The 19,950-nt window shown below is 30.9% G+C and overlaps 2 protein-coding genes across 5 annotated transcripts; both read left to right on the top strand.

Annotated features, from left to right (window-relative positions):
• The first annotated feature begins 35 nt into the window (after window positions 1-35).
• Window positions 36-3,227, top strand: LOC126920346 (zinc finger protein 549-like). Its single transcript, XM_050730565.1, has 6 exons — window positions 36-424; window positions 1,850-2,042; window positions 2,110-2,249; window positions 2,331-2,493; window positions 2,577-2,831; window positions 2,914-3,227. The coding sequence occupies exons 1-6, from the start codon at window positions 345-347 to the stop codon at window positions 3,043-3,045; spliced, it is 963 nt and encodes a 320-aa protein (XP_050586522.1). The 5' UTR covers window positions 36-344; the 3' UTR covers window positions 3,046-3,227.
• A 679-nt stretch (window positions 3,228-3,906) lies between these two features.
• On the top strand, window positions 3,907-18,387 carry LOC126920341 (BUB3-interacting and GLEBS motif-containing protein ZNF207). 4 transcript variants are annotated; one of them, XR_007711942.1, is made up of 7 exons: window positions 3,909-4,132; window positions 5,481-5,607; window positions 5,711-6,075; window positions 6,324-6,657; window positions 6,732-7,131; window positions 8,113-8,191; window positions 8,494-18,387. XR_007711942.1 is itself a non-coding variant. In XM_050730557.1 (6 exons), the coding sequence occupies exons 1-6, from the start codon at window positions 4,092-4,094 to the stop codon at window positions 8,586-8,588; spliced, it is 1,362 nt and encodes a 453-aa protein (XP_050586514.1). In that variant the 5' UTR covers window positions 3,907-4,091; the 3' UTR covers window positions 8,589-18,387. The 4 variants fall into 4 exon arrangements, 2 of the variants coding, with proteins under 2 accessions (XP_050586514.1, XP_050586513.1); XR_007711943.1 differs by having other exon boundaries at window positions 11,959-18,387; XM_050730557.1 differs by lacking the exon at window positions 8,113-8,191 and having other exon boundaries at window positions 3,907-4,132.
• Window positions 18,388-19,950: the final 1,563 nt, after the last annotated feature.

Raw genomic sequence — 19,950 nt, forward strand, 5'->3', positions numbered from 1 at the left:
TCTTCCAAAGAAACAGATGTTTTGTATTTTTTTGAGTAGTATACGATAGGTGGCGCGACTTTCAATCCAATAAAATGGCCGAAAATTGATTTTTCTACGCGGACGTGAGTTCTATAAAATTTTTTACATTCAAACACGAATGAATGCCGTATATATTGGAAAACGATAATGTTTTAAAAAAAAAAAAAAAAAAAAACGAAGATTACATTGTTACGGATCGTGATCAATTGAACGTACCTATTACGACAGAATACTAAAACGTGAAGAACTTATATGTTATACTACCTGGCGCAAAGACGTCCGGTAATTTCTAATGTCTTTTTGAAATAAGAATTCGCGCCTAAATGAGTGCTAAAGGCCAATACAATTGCGTTTTGTGTGACTCAAAATTAGAATCCAAGGAAGCTTTGCAGGAGCATTTTAGGTACTAAAAGAAACTATTCTATTTGATATGTTCATAACCAAGCAAGCAATTTCATAAAAGAAGGATATTTTTATACGTACAACCTATTTTTCCATCCTATTCCAATGCACATTCCGAAATAAAAACATTATAATAAATAAAAATATTTTTAAATACGTTAATGATAATATTCAGCTATATTACCGATAGAGTAATAAGAGTTCGCGCTATTTTTCCAATTGCTTGCGTTTTCTTTTTTGCTTTCGGTATAAAGGTATTTTTATTATGATAATAATTATAATAATAACACAAGTTACAATGATGTAATTACAAATAATTATATGGAACATAGAATTAAACAAATTTTTACTAATTGTGATGGATTCTATTAGATTATTCATACATTTACTAAAAAGTAACATTTTTCCGGAGAAACATTGTATTTATATATATAATTTGCCCTTTATGTAAATAAAATTTTAATTGGATTGATAGTAAATATTTGGAAAATGTTTTAAATAATTGTTACATTATTTAAAATTTAGTATAGTTATTACTTAATAATTAATAATGTAAGATGAATCAACAATATATTTTATATGAAAAATATATTTTATTTTGTTAATTATATTTTATATTCACTTCCGTTTTCATCATTTAGAGATTAAAATAATATTTAAGTTTAGAACAATTTTATTATAATAATATTTAAAGTTATATTTACTTTAAAATGATATATTTAATTTTAAATTTTGCATTTTCATTTTTGCAGATTTTAACAGTTTTAGGCCGAAAATTCATAAATATTTATTCATTTAAAAATTATCTTGTATTTTATGATCAAATAAATATATAAGCAAAATGTAATACATGGAATATTACTATATTCTATGTTTTATTCCAATAAATAGAAATTAAATATATTTCACACATTAGTTTATGATACATTTAATTTTCATATAATTTTGTTAGTTGTATTGCAAAACGAATGTTGGCAAGTTAGAAAATTAACAGAAACAGTATTATCAAAGAATGTGAAGCTCCTTAAATCTTTTTTTATTATAAAAAATGATTTATTAAGTATTTCAAATATTAGCTATATATTGGATTATATATTTTGTTTATCTATATTTTAGCTATTATGATTTTATTACTAACAATTGAAATTTTATATTCATAAGAGAAAGATTTTTTTTAATAGTGCATTATTATAAGATAAATTTATACATGCATGTAGAAGAGGAACAGAGATTGTTCAGTTTCTCTATATTCTAATATATAATTTTGATATAATATGTCAAATTTTGTTTTGTTCATAGATTTCCTAATAATTTATTACTAGAAAAAGAAGAAAACAAAATTAAAACAAGTTTTATTAAGTTTGTTATTGAAATGATGTTTTAAAAATAAAAAATTTAATTACATGTGAATATACTGTGTATATAGGAAACATGCCAACAAAGAAATAGATACTCGTGGTAAACCCGTCAAAAGAAGCAAAAACGCTGATACCCAATGTGATGTATGTGGTCAAGCATTTGATTCAATTAGTGCAACAATACGACATAGATTTAAAGTCCATCCTAATTCACCAACAAAATTTTATTGTCATTATTGTGGGATGCAATTTCCTCTAAAAGTATGTTTCTATTTCTACATAATATATGTTTCTTCTTTAATTTTATAAACTACTCATTTTTTATTAGACACACAGGGATAATCATCAAGCATCGCATGATTCATCTGAAAGTGAGAGAAAAGAACAACATAAGAAATGTGAAGAATGTGATGTATTGTTTTATAATGAAAAAGCTTTAGATTATCATTACCGTTCTATACATAAAAGGTTGTAAATCTTTTCTATAATATTTTTTATGATTTTTATTTTTAAATAATTTTAAATTGTATCTAATAATTTAATTTATAGGATGGTACATTTATTTCAACCAATAGCAACACCACCTCCTAGCAATAAAATCAAAGTAAATTCAATGAATGATGCTCTCAGCGTGTATTACTGTCATTTGTGCGGTGCTGAATATATTATAAAATTCAATTTGCAACGACACTTGGAAAGAGCTCATACTCAAGTAAAACAATATAAATAAATATTAAATAAGCAAATTTTGTTACAGGTGCATTATGTTTAACATTTTACCTTTATAATTAATAGGAAGAAAGAGAAGCTGTTCCAGAAGATTTAATAAAATGTACAGTATGCGCTGCTCTATTTTGCAGTAAAAGAGCATATGAAACGCATAACAGTTATCATCAACCAGATGATCTATATGTAACATCAGAAGAACAAAGATTGCAAACTGTAACAAAAGTAGATCAAGATTTTGATATTAGGCGCGTCGAAGGAGTTGCTGACAAATATGTTCCAAAAACTAATACTACAAAAAGGCCTGCTAAAAATTGGCCAAAGGTATCAATTAAATTTATTTTTTCCTCAATTATATATATTGATTGAATTTACCAACACAATTAATGAAATTTATTATTTTAAGCCTAAGAGAACACAAGAGAATGTAGAAGTAAATCAAAAGGATTATTCTTCTTCAGATGATGAACCTGGTGCTACTAATGAATCCAGTGATTCAGAAAGTGATCTTCCATTAAAACAAAGGATTTGCAGCTAACGGAGGTCTCTTATTGTTTATAAAATACTTCTATATTTATATTTTTAAAATATTGGAAATATGTTAAAATGATCGTCATTGTAAAATTCTCATACAGATTTTATTTTTTATTTTGACATAAACATAAAATGTAATTATAAATGATAATATCTATATTAATATTTTTTAGATTGATATATATACTTATTTTTTCATTTGTTTAATTTGCCCTTTTAGTATTATTTTGCTTTTCATGATATTAAATTAATAATTATAAATATATATATTATCCGCATTTATGTAGAATGTGTTCATGTTACTATATGAAACATTGATTTGTATATATGTATGTAGTTTGTATATCTCCATAAATATTTGTATATAATTTTATGCATATACATATATATTATAACATATATAATATAGTTGATGGAATAAATAGGACAATAATATCAAAACCTACTTAAAAGAAATTGAAATATTATGAAATGATTATTATAAAATAGTATGGATAAATTTCTACTTAAATAATTGTTCTGACAAACTACATGTTTAAAAATTGTAAATAAGCAAAAAAATGTTTAAAAATTTTAAATTAGGAAAAAATTTATTTTTAAATGCAAATATAGTGTTTTTTCAGATCATAATGTGTTTACATAAAACGGTTTTAAATTGTACAAAGAAAAAGCTTTTGCTTATTAACAATGATCTTTTCGTGTTTATTCAATGAAAAACATAAATACTTTAGTAGTTTAGTACTATAATGTGCTCGTCATTGCTCTTATTCAAGCCAGAAAGAAAATTTCTTCTCTGTTCAAGCATGTTCAAACTAGAATATCGTTAGGGAAAATTTAGTCGTATGAACTAGTAATTTTTAAGTAACACTATTGGTTATAGTTCCTTCCGTCAAATACGGAAAAGATGCAGTCGCCATTTTACATCGTCGATTTTTACGTCGTGTGTGTGCACTGCAGTTACTTTGCGAGTTGAATTCTTACTACGTGGGCGTAAAACGTTTAGTGGCATATTTTTATTAATTTTTAATTGGTAAAAGTTGATAAGAGAATATGGGACGCAAAAAGAAGAAGCAATCAAGACCCTGGTGTTGGTATCCTTTTTTAAAATATCCTTTATTAGAGGATACTTTACGTAACTATATTTTTAGATCATAAATCAAAATTACAATTACATTATTCTTATAATCGTATGAGTTTAAGTATTCTAACATTCTACTAATGTTTGTATCATATCTTATTGCTACATCTCAGTTTGAAATTCGAAAGTACCTAATTTATCGTAGAACATTTTTAACCCGCTCAGTAAAAGCCTGTGACGAGTTAAAGTGGCTGAATACGTGAGAAATCGATATTTCGTTAGTAACTATATTTGACTATATTTTTTTCGTAATTGTGAAGGTATTTATATATACGAAATATGATAGATTGTTCAATCTCATATTAGTAAAGTATTTGTTGAGAAAAATCTCACAAATGCTCCTTCTGATACCTTATTTTGGGCGAGTTGCTATATTATTTAGTAAAGTAAAAGAAAAGATATATAATTTTAATTGCTATTATGAAATAATATTCAAGTATTTATTTTTATCTTTTAAGAGAATTTGAATAATAAAAGATTTAAAATTGGAAAATTATTTTTATATTATTTTGATTATGTTCATCCCATCAAATATAATAAAAAGAATTAATTTAAAAATCAAGATTTATATACATATATTTTATTATATATTCCTGTGTCATGTTTGATACGTTTTTGGAAGATTTTATATATATATATATATACACACACACACACATATAATCTACATATAATATTACACACACATTAAAAAAGATATATATATATATAAATATCTTTTTTTAATCATTGAAACAAAATTTGGACTTGAAGTAAACTATAATGAATTAACAGTGTTAATTATATCGTTCATTTTCTATATATCTTATATATATTCCTATGTTATATCTTTTTTAAAGAGAATTAACCTTTTAAGATGTTATTATAAAAGTACAAAAAAATTATTTCTTGATCTTCATTGAATTATTAAATTAAATTGAAGGATTATATGAGAAATAATAAAATTTATAGCTTCATAAATAACTCATATTTATTACATAATTCCATACAAATTAAATTATTGAAGAATTAAAAATATATCAGTCCAAATTTTTTTTCATTTTATTACTATGTACTAATATTAGCATTTAATTAATACTAATGTCAGACATGCGCATATGTTTAAACACATGGCAAATTATATTATTTTTATTGTTATAAATCATTACATTTCTATCAATCTTATAGATAAGTTAAAAATGGTTGATATAAAAATACGCAACAGATATGTATTTTGAATACATCTATGTTAATTATCCAGATTATTGAGTAATATCTTTTTATTTTTATACTTTCATATTGTTCTTAACCAATTTATTAAGGTATTGTAATAGAGAATTTGAAGATGAAAAGATTCTTATACAACACCAGAAAGCAAAACATTTCAAATGCCACATATGTCATAAGAAGCTTTATACGGGACCAGGACTTAGTATACATTGTATGCAGGTAATGTTATTGGCTATATAATACATGAATACATTGTTATACAGTTTAAAAATTTGAAGATACGTAGATACCAAAAGATTACAATATTGTCCCAATTTTTTAGGTACATAAAGAAGCGATAGACAAGGTACCTAATTCTTTGCCGAATCGAAGCAATATTGAAATAGAAATTTATGGTATGGAAGGCATACCACCAAACGATGCGAAAGAGCATGAAAGACAAAGAAATGGAGGTAGACCTGGTTCACCAAGTTCTGGCGAAGATGAACCAGTTCGAAAAAAAGCAAAACCAGAAGGTTTATTAGGTTCTGCACCAGGAGCAATGCCTACAGGTTCCAACATGATGCCAGGTGTAATGCCAGGTATGGCAGCTCATCCTGGTATGCCACCAATGGGATCGTTCCCACCACCCATGCATCATATGATGGGACCTATGGGTCCTGTAGGTCCACCTTTTATGGGTCCTGGGTATGTATAACTTATTCTTTTAAAACCAGACAACGCGAAAGAAGAGTTAAATATCTGATATTAATTTAATACAAGTTAGGTAAATACAATCTAAAGTTTTTAAATTCATATGTGTATATATATATATATATATATATATATATATATATATATATATATATAATTCATATGTGTGTGTATATATATATTTAATAAAAGAAATATGGAAATAATAGGATAAAGCGATAAATTTTTTCTTTTTTTTATAGTATGATGCCTGGAATGCCAGGTATGCCTCCAGGTATACAACCACCAGTATCTGGTGCATCCATACCACCAACACGACCATTATTTCCAAGTGCTGCAGCTGTTTCAACAACTGCGTCTACATCTGTGACTTCTCCTTTGGGTACAGATTTTAAACCAATTACGTCAGTGGCTGGTGGATCTATAGGACCTGTGAAGCCAACATTCCCTGCATATAGTAATACAGATAGTAGTACCACTACTAACAATAATATTGGTAGTGATCAAAAAGTAAATCTTATAGCCACTACTAGTGCTGCCATTAAAATCATTCATCCACCAGAAGATCTCAGCCTAGTATGTTGACTATTTTTATTACTTATATGCTAATAGTAAATATAGAAAGTGAAAACAAAAATTATATGTTATAGGAGGAAATTAGAGCAAGACTTCCAAAATACCAGCGGCGACAAACGCAAGAAACTCGAACTGTGCAAACTGCTGATGCCAATCAGCAAGCTGCTGTATTACAACAGCAGCAGCAGCAACAACAACAGCAGCAACAGCAACAACAAGCTGCTGTTGCTAATGCAGCTGCTGCATTTCAGGATCAGCAACAGCGACAACAAGCGGCATTAAATGCACTTCAGCAGCAACAGCAGAGATTTCAGCGACCTCCACAAGCAGTAATGGTTCCTGCATCTGCAGCAATGCCTGTTAGTTCCGTTGCACTGATGGCACCGCTTATGCGGCCCACTATGACCCTAGCTGCACCTGCTCTGATTCATGGAGGTAACATGATGCGACCGCCCCCCATGGGCCTACCACCAGGTAAGTCTCTATAATTTTAAATATTCATCTCTATTTCAACGAGAGCACCTCATCGATATTCATTAATCTACGTAAATATTATCAAATTTGTACCAAATTATTTTTATGTGTCCTTTCCAGTATCATATTTAGAATTATTGGAGACGTATTGAGTAATTGTCCAATGCAATTTTATTGCACTACGTTAAGTGAAGTTAAGATAAAAAATTATTTTTTTTTCCATAATAATTTTTAACATAAATTAATATTTCTTCAACACTTTGATATTTACTTCTTTCAAAAATGGTGTGGAACCATATTTAAAGTATTTGAGGTAAAACATATTAATGTGTAAATATCTATGTATAGATGCAATAAGATTAACATATCAAGAGTATCTAATGTATTGCATATACATCTTATGGAATACATATATATATATACAATATATATTCTTAGCCACAAATATATAGCAGATTTTACTAAACAGCTTAAGCCAATAACTTTCTTGTTTGTGCTATAAAATGATCATATTAGCACTAATATAGGAAACACTAAATGTTTTTTAATTAATGGTATAAGACAATAAATTTTCATTCAGACAATAAATTTGCCCAAAAGCTGGAGGTTGCATTTAGTAGACATATAGATAGATCATTAAGACAAAATGTTTTCCTCTGACATGCAGTATAGTATACCTTTGCACATCATCCATTACTATGCAGCCCTTACCCTCTGTTCCCAACAAAAAATTAAACTTGGCCGACGGTTAAGAATGTGTTATAGATGAATGAGAGTCACAGAAGACAAAAAATAGTGTTGGGGAAGGGGGTCAATTTTTATCAGGTATACAAAAAATACATTAAACACAAGAACATTAAAGGAAAAAGGAGGAGAAATTAAATATGATCGTTCTGATATTAGCATGTTTAGAATTCATCCGTATGCCAAAATCAACGACAGCGTGTCTTGTACGTTTATGTTTTAACGGTGCGTTTGCAGGGCGCCCAGTCACTCCTTGGTGAGTGTTGAACGAACCCAGTCTGGTTACTAAAATCGTGTATTATACAAACGCAACAAGGTTGGTCCTTAGCAATTAGCATGCAGTGAATTGGCATATTTATCTATTTATTTATCTGTGTATACATATATATATGTATACACACACAGATATATATAATATATATGATATATACTCATATTCACATATATATAATATATATGTATTATCTATTTCTCTTTATATATATCTATATATACATCATTATATTTTTTATTATTCTTATTAATTAATATTATTATTGTTATTATTATTGTCATCATTGTCACATTAATATATCTATATATATATTTCTGTATATTTATATTATTGTCACTGGGCAGGTGGGTCGAGCGGCCAACGATATTGCATCTGTTCTGATTCCTTCAACGCCGGACAACAACACTTTAATTTTGGACACACGACTATTTGGACGTGAAATGCCTCTTCTTGAAACTAGTGTACTCGGTATCAGAAGTACGATCACACTAGATTTATGGTTAAAAGCAGGCACATGTGTATATAATATATATATATATACATATACATATGCCTGTTTTTCAACTATGATAGAGAACTACGCGTTATATACATATATACATATATATTCATCGATCGGTAAAAGCAATGTGAAATTAATTCGATTTTCGGCCGCTCGGCTGGTTCATCGTACACACAATCTTTTTTCTTTTCTGTTCCACTAGCCTCATTATTCACTATCTCGACTTAACCATGTTCTTCTTAGGACTCACTTGCCATTATCTCGCCAACCGTGTTTTATCATCCTACCTTCTCATGTTTATATATGAAATCCTGGTGTTGTGATATAGTAGTGAAAAAAACGCTTTTTGGGCACGGTACTGACAGTCGTTCGAAGTTGTCATACTAAATAAAAGATAAGGAAAACAAGAAAGGGGGAAAAAGCAGAAAAAACAAAAAGCTGATGCATAATTTCGATGATAACTATTCCTTCCTTCCTTCTTTATATTTCTTCAAGGGCTTCAAAGTTTTTTAGTTTCAGATTAAAAGTAAAATATGAATCGCTACTTCTATGATTCTATATTATTTATTATTTATTATTATATCAGCATTGTTGATATCAACAAATTTGTTCTTCTACATCGTTTTTCACAAAAACTTCTCATACCTTTTTAAACAAATTTCTTAAATGAAATATATATGAAGTATATTACAACAAAAAAGACGAAGGAAGGGATCATTTGTTATTGTCACTGTTTTTGTTGTTGTTGCGTGTATTATAATAGAAAAGAGACGCAACAAGAACGAACGTAATGTATCTCCCTCACACCATAGCCTACCTTTTGTGTCACACAGATGATCTTAGATATTTCAAGTCAAGTTACAGTAAGTAAATAATTTCACGTTATCCAATATATACAAAAGTATAACTCGTATATAAATCCAAATGCAGCTGTTTCTTATACGTATATTAAATGATAGACGATGATGAGACAGTCTAATTTAACATTGACGAAGAAGGGGATTACAATTTTTTCGGAGTTATATCACGTAAGAGTGAATACTGTTGATTAGTATGAAATTATAAGCAAAACAAATTTTTGAAAAATAGTGAATTTGAATAATACAAAAAGACCTATTATGTACAGGGTGTCTACGAAATACACAAAAAAATGTAAGAACGTTTTTTATTGTTCCTTTTTCGTAGATTATGATGTATATAATAAATTTTTCGTTTAAAGTTTTCAAGGTTATTTGGAGCTCGTTTTGCATCTTTTAAATGGACCGCCATATGCCATATGATAAAAAAGCAAAAGGTCAAAATTCAAAACGCCCTCATGTGGTTTTGAATCAATGCAAAGTCACAATAGAGATGATACCGTAGAAACGAACAAGTTTTACTTTTTATTTACTTTGTTTCTGCGCAAGAATAACTATTTCTTGTAACATATTTGCACACGCACCCGTAATTCGACTCTTCATATTTTTCATGTATCCTCAATATATCCTCACAAAAAAATCTAAGGTATTAAGTCCGGGTCATCTCGCAGGCCAATTATTGTGTTCCACTACATCCAGTCCACAGCTTGGAAACTTGTGTAAGCTAGATTCATAATTTTAAAGCGATGCAAATGTGTCACAACAGATTGGAAATTATTGTAAAAATTTTTGGACCAGTTTGTAGTTACTTTCGCTTAAAGTAAATGATTTTCCACGTGTCAGAATAAATGTTGCTTTTCGTTTTCAAACATAATACTGCTGTGTTTAGTAGTTAATGTGCTAATTTTGAACGTACAATGCAAACAAAGGGAGTAAAAGATAAAAAAAATCTCTATCCTTGTCTGTTCAAACATTTTCTCTATTACGACCTTACATTCATTCAACATCATTTGAAAGTAGCGTTTTGAATTTGTTGTGTTTTACTCTTTTAACATATGAAAATAGAAGTATGACATCCCATTTTAAAAATGCAAAATGTCCTTCAAATAATTTTGGAAATTTCAAACGAAAACTTGTTTATTTAAATCGTCATAATCCATGTGAAAAACAATACAAAAAATTTACATCTTTTCATGTCATCTACCGTTTGGCTGTTATTTCAAATGGCAGAGATTTGTAGTCACCCTATATATATAAAATATAAAACATGCATTCACATTATTACAATTCTTTGAAATTAATAAAAATCATACATAAAATTACTGTAGAAAAGAAAAATTATCGTTTAATATCTATTTTATCATCCTGTATTTATTCGTAGATGCTTTTTTATCATATCTAGTGCTTTGAAAGTTCGGCTGGCAGCCGAGCGATTCGCTTAAATTATGAAAACTAATCGTCAAGTGAAACTTCTCGTTTATGGTGTGAGGTTTTACGCGGCATCACTTTTAGGATTTTGTTATGACTTGTATTGCATATGCGGCACATTGCATGCTGAGCTCGATTCCTTATATAGTTTGATCATTTGCATTGATAAAATGTTAGATAGACGTAGGTGTGCTGCAAATAATGAACCCTTCTGGGTATACAATGTAGTCCTAGAAAACTTGAGACTATATGATTTGATCATTTTGCAAAAGAGTACGTATCGGACAAATACAAGTTAATTCAGAGACAATACCACTTGGTATTTTGAACTCTCTTTCTTTTGGTTTACCTTGGGTTCTATTTTAAGAACTTGTCTAATAATTTAACCTAAATTTGAATTTATCGTCAAAATCTTTTGATTTATTAAGAAATTTGTTTGCGAATGTTGTGCGAGGAAGTGCTATCGACCGGCTGTCAGACAACTTTCCGTCCAGAAGGATAACAATTCTTTTAGATGAATTCAAAATGCATTGAAAGAAATAAGAACGTATCGTAATTAATATATATATATATATATATATATATATAATTTTTATTGAAAAAAGATAACGTTAATAAATCGATAGTTAAATTTGAAAGTATCCTTTACAAATTTCGTAACTATCTTGCGAGATATACTTTTCTACCGAATGACGAGGCGTGATCTCTAAAGAGAAATCCTAGAAATAAATATACAATTTTGACCGAATTTGAGAAAGAAGATGGAATATAAAGAGAGGAGAAGAATGTGTGCGTTCGTAACATACGCGCATGCGCGTGCGCTTACGCATAGATACACAGACACACATGTAATTTCATTTTATTTATGTTTGACGAGTATTCTCCCGACGTAAGTATCATAAGAAGATTTTTACAGATTGTTGAAAACCTGTGATATAAGAGATGTAAAAAAAGGAATGGCAGAGAGAAATGATAGAATTATCAGGGATATATGAAATTGACGGTGAAATTGTCGTTTACAGGGATGATCGGAGCTTTGCCGCCAGGAGCGATGCATCCCGCATTCGCAGCTCCAATGGGGTTTCCTGGTGCACCAATGTTAGCTCCGATGATGCATCCACGCTTCAGATGATCACCTCCTATGGACGGGCCCACTCCGCCATTGCACTTCGTGCTCTGGGCCCGCCCCTAAATTTTATTAGGGTCCGGACCTGACTGAGAAGAAGAGACAAGCACGCGTAAAACACGTTAGCTCACGTGGGCACACTTCGTTGATCGGCCGCGGCTGCACTTGACGCATCCCCTCCTACGAAGTTTACACGAAGTTAGCAAAATCTTTGTTTTTTTTTCTAATATCATTATAAACCACATCACGTCAGTGCCTGAGAGGGTTTACCAGGTGCAGTGGAAACGGTCAGTCGTTCCTTTTCCAGACTTTCTCTGCCAGTAAAAAGTTATCGAATAACAAATCTTTTTAACTTTTATACATGGTGTGTGGTCGTGCGCGTGATATCTGCACAACGTCGTAACTTCTTCCCGAAGGAGTTTAAAATCTCAGGTGAGCAACGACATCTACTCTTTTTTTCTGTTATAAAAATAATTTTGTTGTTTGTCTAGAAGGCATCAAATATTTGATCCTTCGGATTACCCTTTTTATGGATACTTGTTGTTACATTATCTGAGTACCTGGTATTGAAATTGTAGTTATTGAAAAGGATGGGGTGATATAATGTTGTTAATGGCTGTATGAGCACGAAAGCTTCTGCGTAGAAAACTCGTACGCTACTAATACAGAAACTTTATCGTTGCAAAGTCACGTATAAGGAATTTTACGTTGCTCATCGCGATCGCGATACGCGATTGTGAAATCAGTTCTGGAAGGTGTGTAGGCTTTCAGCTGATTCGTCTAAGTAGAACGAACTATAAGAATTTTGGCAGTTTTTTTTATTTTACGGTAGACCGTTTCCACGCGCTGTTTCTCAGCCTCTGCACCAGTGTTCTCTTGGAGAGACGCGATCGCGGAAAGGTGGCGTTTCACACTGCAGCTGAGAAAAGGGGGGGAGACAGAGAGAAAGTGAGAAAGAGAGTGCGCGCGTGTGTGTGTATGCGTGCGAGAGAGAGAGAAAGAGAGAGAGAGAGAGAGAGAGAAAGAAAGAAAGAGGAAGAGAGAGAGAGAAAGAAAGAAAGAGGGAGAGAGATTGCTTGACTCAAATATTTCAATCCATTTTTTTTTTTTTTTTTTTTTTTTTTTTAACCAAAATCCAATTTTATCCGTTTTACTAAGTGTGTATTATGTACATATATGTACATACGTGCGCGCGTGCACGCGCGCACGCAAACACACACACACACACACACTAACCGTGTGTAGCTCTTGATTTCTATATGCTTTGTAACACATCAATCGTCTGATTTGATTTCCGTGTTTCAAGAATATTAGAAGATACAAGCCGCAGTGTGAATATTCTGTCGCCTCAGGTTAGTTTATCACAACTTTTATTTTGTTAACGCCCCAGATCGAATCGATTTACTTTTTCGATATATGTTCATTCATATATTCTTTGTTTACATTTTTTTATGATGTCTTTATTCGTTCCTTTCGTGTTCTGTTTACTTGTAATAGTGAATTTTCATAAGATATTTTATTTTCACGAGAAGGATATGGAGATTTTCGTAATATTTGGCAACATATGGATATATGTTGGATATATGTGCGTATGTCACTGTATCATCTAGCTTGCATATTTTAAATATTTCCATCGTTATTAACTGCATAAAAAATATTTATATACTAGATTGACCAAGATGAGGGAGCAACTATAACTATAAAATTTTGTTTAAAATCTTTTCCTCGAGATTTCAAAGAATTATTAGTATCTTTTCAAAACACTGCTATATCTTTTTACTTGTATATTTGTAAAGGTAATGAAAAGATACAAGTTGATTTAGATACTGAATAATAACAGAAGAATAACATTTTAAAATCAGTTGCATTTCTATTGTAATATTTAAATAAAAATAATAACTTAAGAAAATAATTTATTTTTAATATGAAAAAGTACATAAAACTAATAGTTGTTTTAAGTATCTGTACTTTGATATTTTAAAATATCAAAAAGCAAAAATTTGTTCAAATATTTGTAATTAAATTAATTTTATTTATAAATTAAAATTTATTAAAATATTTATTTGTTTCAAAATAATATGCAATCCAGAAATTAATAGTTGAAATCTTGGGAGATTGGGTTTAAACAAAGTTTGTTGCAATATTTGTTCGTGCAAACCAGAAATTTGAATTGTTTTTTCACAGAATCAGCAAAGACAGAAGCAAATATTTTAAGAATTAACGCGGTTAACTTTTTATATTTTTATGTATAGATATCTATCTCTACACATTTTTATACATTTTTGAACAAAATTCAATCATCTTTTATGGTTTTATTTTTGATTTATTAAATCATTTCTTATACCTAACGAGTTATTTTCTCTCATCTTTTTGTAAAAGTTGTTACAACAGTAGAAATTAAAATTAAAATGAATTCTTGTTTACATACTCTAACGTTGATTAAACAAATAATTTTATCTTGTTGTTTAAATAATGTGTACTTCTATCTGGAAACTTTAGATAAATTCATTTGTTGTCATCTTTTACAAAAATGACGTATAATTTAATATTTTATTACTTAAATTTTCTTCCTTTCAAGAAGCGAAAAATATGATAAAATGAAATTATATATTTCGAATCCGTGGTAATAAATCAATTTTTTCTTTCCGGTTTATATTTCATTATTTCATTTGTTAACATATATAGAAACAGTATACTGTTACAGTATACTGTTACAGAAAATATTTTTGATTCATCTTTATAAAGACATGCGTAAATTTTTTACTGAAATAAAGTTCGACGATTTGATGATATTACTTTTAAATTGTGCCGTTATAGAAAACCGAAATTGATTTTATGAATTGAATTACGAGATGATCGAAGAAACAGTAATGAGATATTATTACATTGTGACATTTGCATGTTGAGAAGAAAACGAAATGATAAAAAGTTGATCGTTATTCAGATGTAAAATATTTGCTTCTGTCGTTTTGGTTTCATTTAGAATAGAATTACAAGTGACTGGTTAACATATTCATGACGTAACTTGTAATTAGCAAGTAATATTACGGGATGATTATCTCTCGAAGTTTGTGCAATTTAAATTATGATAATGTTTAAATTATGATTGTAATTTGTTGGCCCCGACAAGAAGTAGAAGTGATCGATTCGATCTGTGAAGCCCTCTTCCTTTGCAAGGAACGTGTTGGCAACACATGAGTGAGTGGTAAGTACGGAGGGTGCTCAGGAAAACCGATATCAGCTCTCTCTACACTCGACTCACACCGGTTTTTCTTTACTCTACCCTAGGCCAAATTACCGATGTTCCGATCGTCGAGTATTTATAGTTGTTTCGACATTGTTATTTATACATATGTGTATAGAAACATTGTGTAGAAACATTGATTTCAGTGATTCAGCAGGTATAAATGTTAGTAATCAAACATATTAGTGTTGAGTTTCGTTCTAAACAACAAACTCTCTACGATCGGATAAGACTCGATTCATCGGAAAAATTCCTATTTTCTCTCTTTGTCTCTTCCACATTATTATTACTATTATTATTATTATTATTATTATTTCTTTATTTTCTCTTTTATCATTTTATTATTTCTTCAGGGTGTCTATTGATAGGAAAACGAAACCATCTTTATGCAAAACCATTGTAGATATATTTAAGTTAGTATATTACAATCTTAATAACGATAACTTGCGATAAATTATGAGACGAGAAAAAGGAAAAATATGTTATTTGTGGAATTAGATAGTATCGTAGGTTGGCGGTGATTGGATCTTTATTTACGAAGATTTTAATCGCCACAGCTTGAACTTTTTATACGTTTCATGCTTTCAGAGAAACGGAAATCGGGCACGTAAACGTATTACGAAAGTGTGGCGAAGACGGTGCAAGAGGAGGCTGCAAACTAAAGCCATGGGGGAGATATTTTCTCCTTACTGTATGTTGACGATAATAGAGATTATGAATTATTGTACAAAGTTAATTGTAATTCAGTTGGTTTGACTGTGAAAATACGAATTCGTCTAAATCACTTTTTTCACTTCCTAAAGGTTCATCACCTCAGTAGGCACCCTGTTTGTCTATTCTTTCTCTCGACTTCTATCATTACTTCGAGAAAAATTATGAAACAGCATACCGCGCCGTACAACACGTGTACGTACCTAAAACAACTACGCATCGTTATGAATATACTTCATTTTCAGGGGTTGTCTTTCCGAATCGTGTCTTTCCGCTCTGCTGTCGTTTCATCGGAATCAGAGGTGATCTACCGTGTCTACTTTTAACAGGCCGATAGAATTCAGTGCTGCGGAAACACTCCCAGCCTCGAAAATCGCTTCTCGTCTCTCGAGGCTGTTCAACTACGGCCAGACATTGTTTCTTTCATTTCGTTTTGATTGTGAGATTCGGCAGGACAATCTGACGACAGAATTGGACATGTAGAAGTTCTGTTATTTATTGAGTGTCACATTATCAACTTGTTCCGAATAAAGACGTTCTGTGGAAAGTTCGAAAGATTGGGTATAGTCTGTCATTCTGGGAACTATTTCCTTTCAACATATTTCTCTTTCCGCTAGAACGAAAATATACTTAATACGTGTATCGTATATGTAACTGATTCTAATACATGCACGCGTATATTATTTCTTATTGTTGTTTTTTTATTACTATCTTATTACGTACATGTACATAGACGAAACGGTTCAATCTATGTATGTATTTCACTTCATTTATATTTTCCTCTTATTGTACAATACCAGTTCTAGGTAAAAAGATAAAAATGATAGAAGAGGTACATTGATAAATTTTGTCCCAGAATGGCGGGCGATAGCCACATATTGTTTCAACCAATCACAGCTCTGACCGCTGTTGGACCTTATCGGTCCCTTGCCTGAAGGCAGGCGATTGTTTGGACCTACCGTCCTAAAGTCGAGGTACTTGTTTTATTCCCAATTATATTAATTAGAATTTTGAAATATTTTTCTGTGTGTTATTCAATATTTTGTCGTTGAATCGATAGTTAATCCTTTATACGTTACGTCGATCATATTTTTTTAAACGACCACTTGTTCGAAAGTAAAGTTTAGTTTGCAAAACGTAATTGGTAAATTAGAGATAAAATAGATTGGGAACTATCATAACCTTGGCTGCGTGGACGCGTGGCTGGACCGAGAAACAATATCAATTGTAATCGATAATGAGTCGTGGGTAAATCGTGTTAACTGACTCGATCGTTCGAAATGTTGGAACGAGAAAATTCTTCCGAAGTTTTTTGCGAATAAAACAACTTTTCCGTTCCTGACCTTTATTTTGTTTTATTATTATTATCGTTGTTGTTGTTGTTGTTATTATTATTGTTATTATTATTATTATTATTATCATCATCATCACCACCAATCACCATTACTATTATTATTATTATTTCAAATTTATTATTTTCGTCAAGTAGCCTTCAGAATTTTGCCAGTCGCCAATCGCCAAACACTTGTAACGTAATAATTTACTCTGGAACGTTTCAAATGCTGCTCAAAGCGGTATAAGAGTCGGTGCCTTTCTTTTTTTCTCGTTCAACAATTCGATCGTTCGTAGAATGCTTAGCTGGCTCTGTGTGTATATCGATACACCTGTATCTTACGTTGCGCAAGAATCCTTCATCATCCTGTTCCTTTTTACGCTAATAATGTCTTTCCACTTGGTGACAGCGGATGCACGATTCGCTCGTGGGGATCGCTTTGCTCGAAGAACCGGTAACACGGTGGCTCTTTGTCATTCTAATATCTTTATAGAGCGGCTCGAAGCACCGGAAATTAAGTGCTACCTTTAAAACGATATTAGAATTACCGACCTTCCACTTCACCATAATATAATTTCCTTATATTTTCTGTGTGTATCTATCGTTTCTAGATTTTGTCTCTTCATTAAGTAGTTTATTGTATGCGGATTTGATGGTCGAGTGACAGTGTATAAGTCTTTTTTACACGATACGAAATTCAGTTGAACCGCAATTTATAGAAAATTAGGTTAAATCTGCGATTCAGTTGATTATTATTTGAATCTATTTGTACTTGTTTACTTTGAAATTTGTTTATCACTATACGATTTGTACGATGCAAATATCGAAATCGAATTTTAGGTTGCACTTTATTCCTGCACGGACCGCTTACAGAAATTAGCAGTAGTTTCTACTCTTCTACAGCCTTGTTGTTTTCAGCTGACTGCGCCTGAGTAGAATGGACAATTGTTGTCAAAGGACTATAGAGAGCAATAGGTGATACGTACACCTGTATCTCGTTGAAATAATTAATAAATAATAATTGTTTGATAACATAATGATTGCGCGGTATCACGAATGAGATCATCATACTTTTCGTTACTCTTCAAAAAGTTTCCACAAATTTGCTAAATTGCTTTTAGGCCGGTTTCACAGAGAGATACGTGTATCGTGATATATCATGTATAGCGATGTTTTGTCTGCCGCCCTCGTACGAAAAGTATCGTTGCCAAGATACACGAAATGAGTATATCGCGATATTGCATCTCAGGAGAATCGTCGTGTGAACGTTTCCATCGGTGTACATGTATGTTTATATGTATGTATCGCGATATGCATATCTGGTGTGTGAAACCAGGTTTACAGTTATTATGATTCTTCGTTTCTTTCGTAGTAAGAATTATATGGCACACTGAGCAAATGAAGAAGTCGATGATATTAATCGTGTTAACGCGTTCCTTTTCTTTTATATTTTTCAATCTAGTAACAAACACCTTACCTTAAGGGCTTGCAGTCTTAAGAAGTATAAAATGATAGTTTCGTTCAAGTTTGCAACTGCAAATAGCAATTGTTTACATATATCTGTGAACGTATTTGGATTGTGTAAATATGAAAAAAGTACATCAGTATCCATGTTCTGGAATATTCTAATACAGAAATAAACAGCGATAATATTCGATAGTTGTTGATTAGGACTTTACTTTATATTTTATCCATTGACTTGTACAGAGAACCTATCAAAATTTTCGGTTCCAATGAAATTTGCGAATTTGTATAAATAAAGAAATAATGAAAGTTGTCAGTCGTGTAAAATCTCCAAACTACTTGATTAATCGAGCTACATGGATCTTACATTCTACATGGAAAAGCTTTTGCTACATAAAAAAAAAATGTATAGTATACGTGATTTTCTTTTTTACTAAAAATCACCTGTAGAGTACATGCTACATCTTGTAAACTGAAAACTGTTGAAATGACCAAAGTAGTATAGAAAGTGACAACAGATGAAGAAAATGGCATTAGAAAATTATCTTCAATGTTTGTGTTAAAAGGGCATAATATCGTTGCATATTCCGCGTTGTCATGTAAAGCCATCTACGGTGTAAGCGATCGTGAAAGTGAAAGCAAACTGTATAATACGGAGCATTCGATCGACCTCGAAATCGCGCAACTGCTCGCTCAGCACGATGCCTAGTCAAACCTGTTAAGAGGAATCGAGTACCAGCGTTAGAGAGCGAGTGTATTATTTAAAGGCTATAAAAATGCATGTTGTGTGAGTGTGCAGGAGCCATAGTTGTGTCTAATGATATAACGAATTTTCTAATTAGCGAAATTGTTTCGATCGTTATAGATTCTTCACCAGTAATCTTATAGAAACTAAATTTTATAGAAGAGTTAAGAATTAAATGCTTATTTTCATCATTAAAAAGATTTTGTTCTTTCTTCGACTTAATTTTTCATGTACTCCCTTCCTATTTGTTTCAATGTAGTATAATTGGTGTTATTATCGTCACCACATTCTTTCATCAAAGGATGCAGTTGTAGAATTACAGAGTTTGACCAGCAGCGAATTAAGAAACACATGAACGTGTGTAAACCATGTTACGTCGTGGGTACATTAA

The sequence above is a fragment of the Bombus affinis genome, chromosome 9 (genome assembly GCF_024516045.1).
Source record: "Bombus affinis isolate iyBomAffi1 chromosome 9, iyBomAffi1.2, whole genome shotgun sequence".
In the NCBI taxonomy this organism is placed as follows: domain Eukaryota; kingdom Metazoa; phylum Arthropoda; class Insecta; order Hymenoptera; family Apidae; genus Bombus; species Bombus affinis.